General features: G+C 38.7%; 1 protein-coding gene across 1 annotated transcript; it reads left to right on the forward strand.

Moving 5' to 3' along the window:
- Positions 1-793: 793 nt before the first annotated feature.
- Positions 794-2,319, forward strand: LOC113735911 (probable disease resistance protein At5g47250). The gene is made up of 2 exons (XM_027262877.1): positions 794-1,613; positions 1,712-2,319. Exons 1-2 carry the CDS (start codon positions 794-796, stop codon positions 2,317-2,319), a joined length of 1,428 nt encoding a protein of 475 aa, XP_027118678.1.
- The last annotated feature ends 1,067 nt before the right edge of the window (positions 2,320-3,386 follow it).

Consider the following 3,386-nt stretch of genomic DNA (forward strand, 5'->3'; position numbering starts at 1 on the left):
AATGACTATAAATTATTTATCTTCTAAACAAGAAAAGGGGAAAAGTGACATGAATGCCAGCGCAAAAGTAAGTGTATGAATAAGTAAGTGTATGAATGCCCGGGCAAAAGTAAGTGTATGCGTTTGTGCTTGTAAAAATATATCTGTTGGCAAAATCAATGTGCGATCTTATATGCATGTGTGTAAATTCTATATATGTGGAAGTGGATTTTCTGGCTAAGGTCATGTAATCTAATTGAAAAAAAAATTAATGGATTAAGTTGTCACTTGATTATAAAGTTCAATGAGTCAATACATTCTAACTTGTCTAAAATTCACATTTGAGTTGCTAGATTTTAAAAACTCATTGACGAAAAACATCCTATTCTAAATTTATTTTAAGGATAGAAAAACGAATCCTGTCCCCTTTTGTTCTGTGAAACATAACTTCTTTAAAAGATTAAAGACTGTGATTGTCACCTGAATTCCCTCCCCCCAGATTATTCAGTGTATAGGTAAATTTTCAAATTTCCACACAAGAATAGATTTTTAATACTTCAAATCTGTATTGTCCAATAAAATTAATTAGATAAGAAACGTAACTTTAATTACGAATAACAACTTGAATAATTACCTAGCGGGAAAAAAATACAAACAATCTGCAACACCAAAATATGCTCTGCAAATATAAAAGCAACATACCCGTGCTTGGTGTGCTGTTTGGAATCATTGAATAGATTTATATGATAAAAATGTGTAGTCAATCACGGAGTTTTGGCATAGAATTGCTCAAGATAAATTTGCAGTTTGTAGGATGTCAGCTTCGAAGCCAGTTGGGCCACCCGTTTCAGCTGCATACGGGACTTCTGAAGGCTGCTTTCCGTATATAAATTACAGGAGAAGGCATGTCATAGATTTACCCCACAATTTTGAAACGCTAAAAGATGAAGTGGATATTCTCCGTGAACGTTGGAAAGACGTCGATGACTATATAAGTCGTCAATCAGCGACCAGACAGAAAAACGATAATTATGCAGCTCTTCATAATACCTTATGTCGGATATTGAAATATTACCAAGAGAGAATCGTCAACCGATACAAAAAGCTAGTTGGACTTGAATCAGGTGCAAACGGAGAAGCTGGAAACCAAACACCGGTCCATGAATTGTCACCTGCTTCCAAAGGTTGGAAGAACAAATTTTATACCCCAACATTCTACAGACTTTTAAGGTTGGATAGAGATGTTCTCAAGTTTATGACTGAAATCACTAATCTCAAAAATAAGATTACACTTGAGCTTGTTACTAGTCGGATAAATCCAGAAATTGTTGTAAGACAGAGTGCGCAAGAACTAACTCATGTGCCTTCACATCAAGCGGTCCTTGAGATCCCAGAGGACTGGCTATGTGACCCAGGCTGCAAGAGGATTATCATTCACAGAGAACCACAAGTTGGAAAAACAAATATTTTGAGAAACTTGAATAACTGGTTCGTTCAATGCCCTCCCGACCTGAAATTGGACTACGTCATTTGGGTGAACTTTCCGACTGATTTGCCCAAGCCAGAGGACATCATCACTGACATACAAGAGAAAATTATTCAGCATCTGGACTTAACTGTGCAGAATAGTGGAAGTGGGAAAAAAGGACTAATATCTAGTGCACTACTACATGAGAAATCATATTTGCTGCTTTTGATGGGTTCTCTTCATCAATTGAGCTTGAGGACATAGGAATCTCTGAAGAACACAAGCATGGGAAAGTCATCATTGAGGCTAAAGATCCATATCTTCTGTGCAATTTTGCATTCAACACAGAAATCAAATTAGAGAAGCTACCACCCCAAGATTCAAGGAAATTATTTGATAAGATCATTGATGATGAAACATTTTGTAAACAAAACACAGTTCTAGCTGACATGATCGTTGAGGAGCTAGGTGGGCTTCCGGGAGTGATCGCATCCATAGCAGGACAGCTGAAAATTAATAAACGAGTAGAATACTGGGAAGGTGTGATTCAAAGATTGAGAGCAGATATTTGGGACAGTAATCTTCTAGGCTTGGCAGGCTTGGCAGGAGTAAAATTGGATTTTGATACAACTTATAGTAAATTGAAAGAGAATGATCGAAAGTGCCTACATTATGCAGCATTGTTTCCAAAAGGGTTCACAATTCCCATAGATATTTTGGTCGAATGTTGGAAAGCTGAAGAGTTTCTATGGTGTCCTACTCCTACATTCTCTCACGCACGAAGAGAAGGAGAGTGTGTACTCAACCAGCTGACAGAGCTTCATCTCTTAGAGATGTGTTCTGAGCACCATTTCAAGATGCCAATAATCTAGAGGAGACTTGCACTTGAAACACCTTTCCCTAGGGAGAAAAGTGCAACATCCTTTGTCAGGTCGGGTCCAGAGATAGACGCACACCTAAAAGACGAAGAATGGGAGATGGCCAGAAGAGTGTCTTTGATACGAAGCCAATTAGAGGAATTACCTGTGAACCCGAAATGTGAGGGCATATCAACACTATTTCTGCAACTTAACCCAAACTTGAGAATCATTGAGGAACTGTTCTTCAGAAGGATGAAGAACCTTCGAGTTTTGGACCTGCACAGCACAGGAATAAAATTGTTGCCACCTTCTATCTCCAACTTGACATCACTCCGGGGTTTATACCTCAACAATTGCTGTGACTTAACCGTGCTCCCACCTGAAATAGTGAAACTCAAGAAGCTTGAAGTTCTTGATATTCGAGGCACCTCAACGGCTCAACCCATTGTTTGCCCGAAGAGATCAGCAGTTTGTTTGGCCTTAGGTGCTTGAGGTTTTCATTTGTCCTTGAAGCGTGCAATCCCAATCCGGAGCTAGAACGGACATGGCTGATATTTTCCCCCGGAACAGCTGACCAGCTAAACAAGCTCGAGGAGTTGACTATTGTCTTAGTAAATGGAAGCAATGACGGCATTGTTGATCGAATAAAAGCAGAGGTGCTTGAATTTGAGAACAAAAATAATCAGTTTAAGTTAATTCTTCATAGGCCGTCCCAATCAGTGGACCAAGGGAATCTCGTTCAACTAAAGGGACAGGCAGTATACCTTCCAAATCCAAGTGTTCCTGCAAGTCATGTTCATGATCCAACAACAGGAAACTGTTTCCGAGATCAGACAACAAGGTAACCCTTTCCTTCGTGATCTGTTGCACCTTTTTAAACACCAAAAGAGGGCAAAATTATCCTACAATGAAAATGTTTCTGTTGGTTTTTTGGGGCATGAACTAAGAAACAACACCTTAGTGTTGCAAAAAAAGCTTATAAGAGACTTGTGTTGAAGGTGGAAAATGAGCTTACTGTTCTACATTCATCAACTCATTATTTATAGTGATTACATGAAACAAACTAGCAAAATATTCAA

The sequence above is a fragment of the Coffea arabica genome, chromosome 3c (assembly GCF_036785885.1).
Source record: "Coffea arabica cultivar ET-39 chromosome 3c, Coffea Arabica ET-39 HiFi, whole genome shotgun sequence".
Classification (NCBI taxonomy): domain Eukaryota; kingdom Viridiplantae; phylum Streptophyta; class Magnoliopsida; order Gentianales; family Rubiaceae; genus Coffea; species Coffea arabica.

Excerpts from the sequence above, each read along its gene's own strand:
- LOC113735911 (XM_027262877.1), top strand. The coding sequence starts at position 794 with ATGTCAGCTTCGAAGCCAGTTGGGCCACCCGTTTCAGCTGCATACGGG. Across the intron at positions 1,614-1,711 it reads AACTGTGCAGAATAGTGGAA|GAATCTCTGAAGAACACAAG; the intron begins GTGGGAAAAAAG and ends TTGAGGACATAG.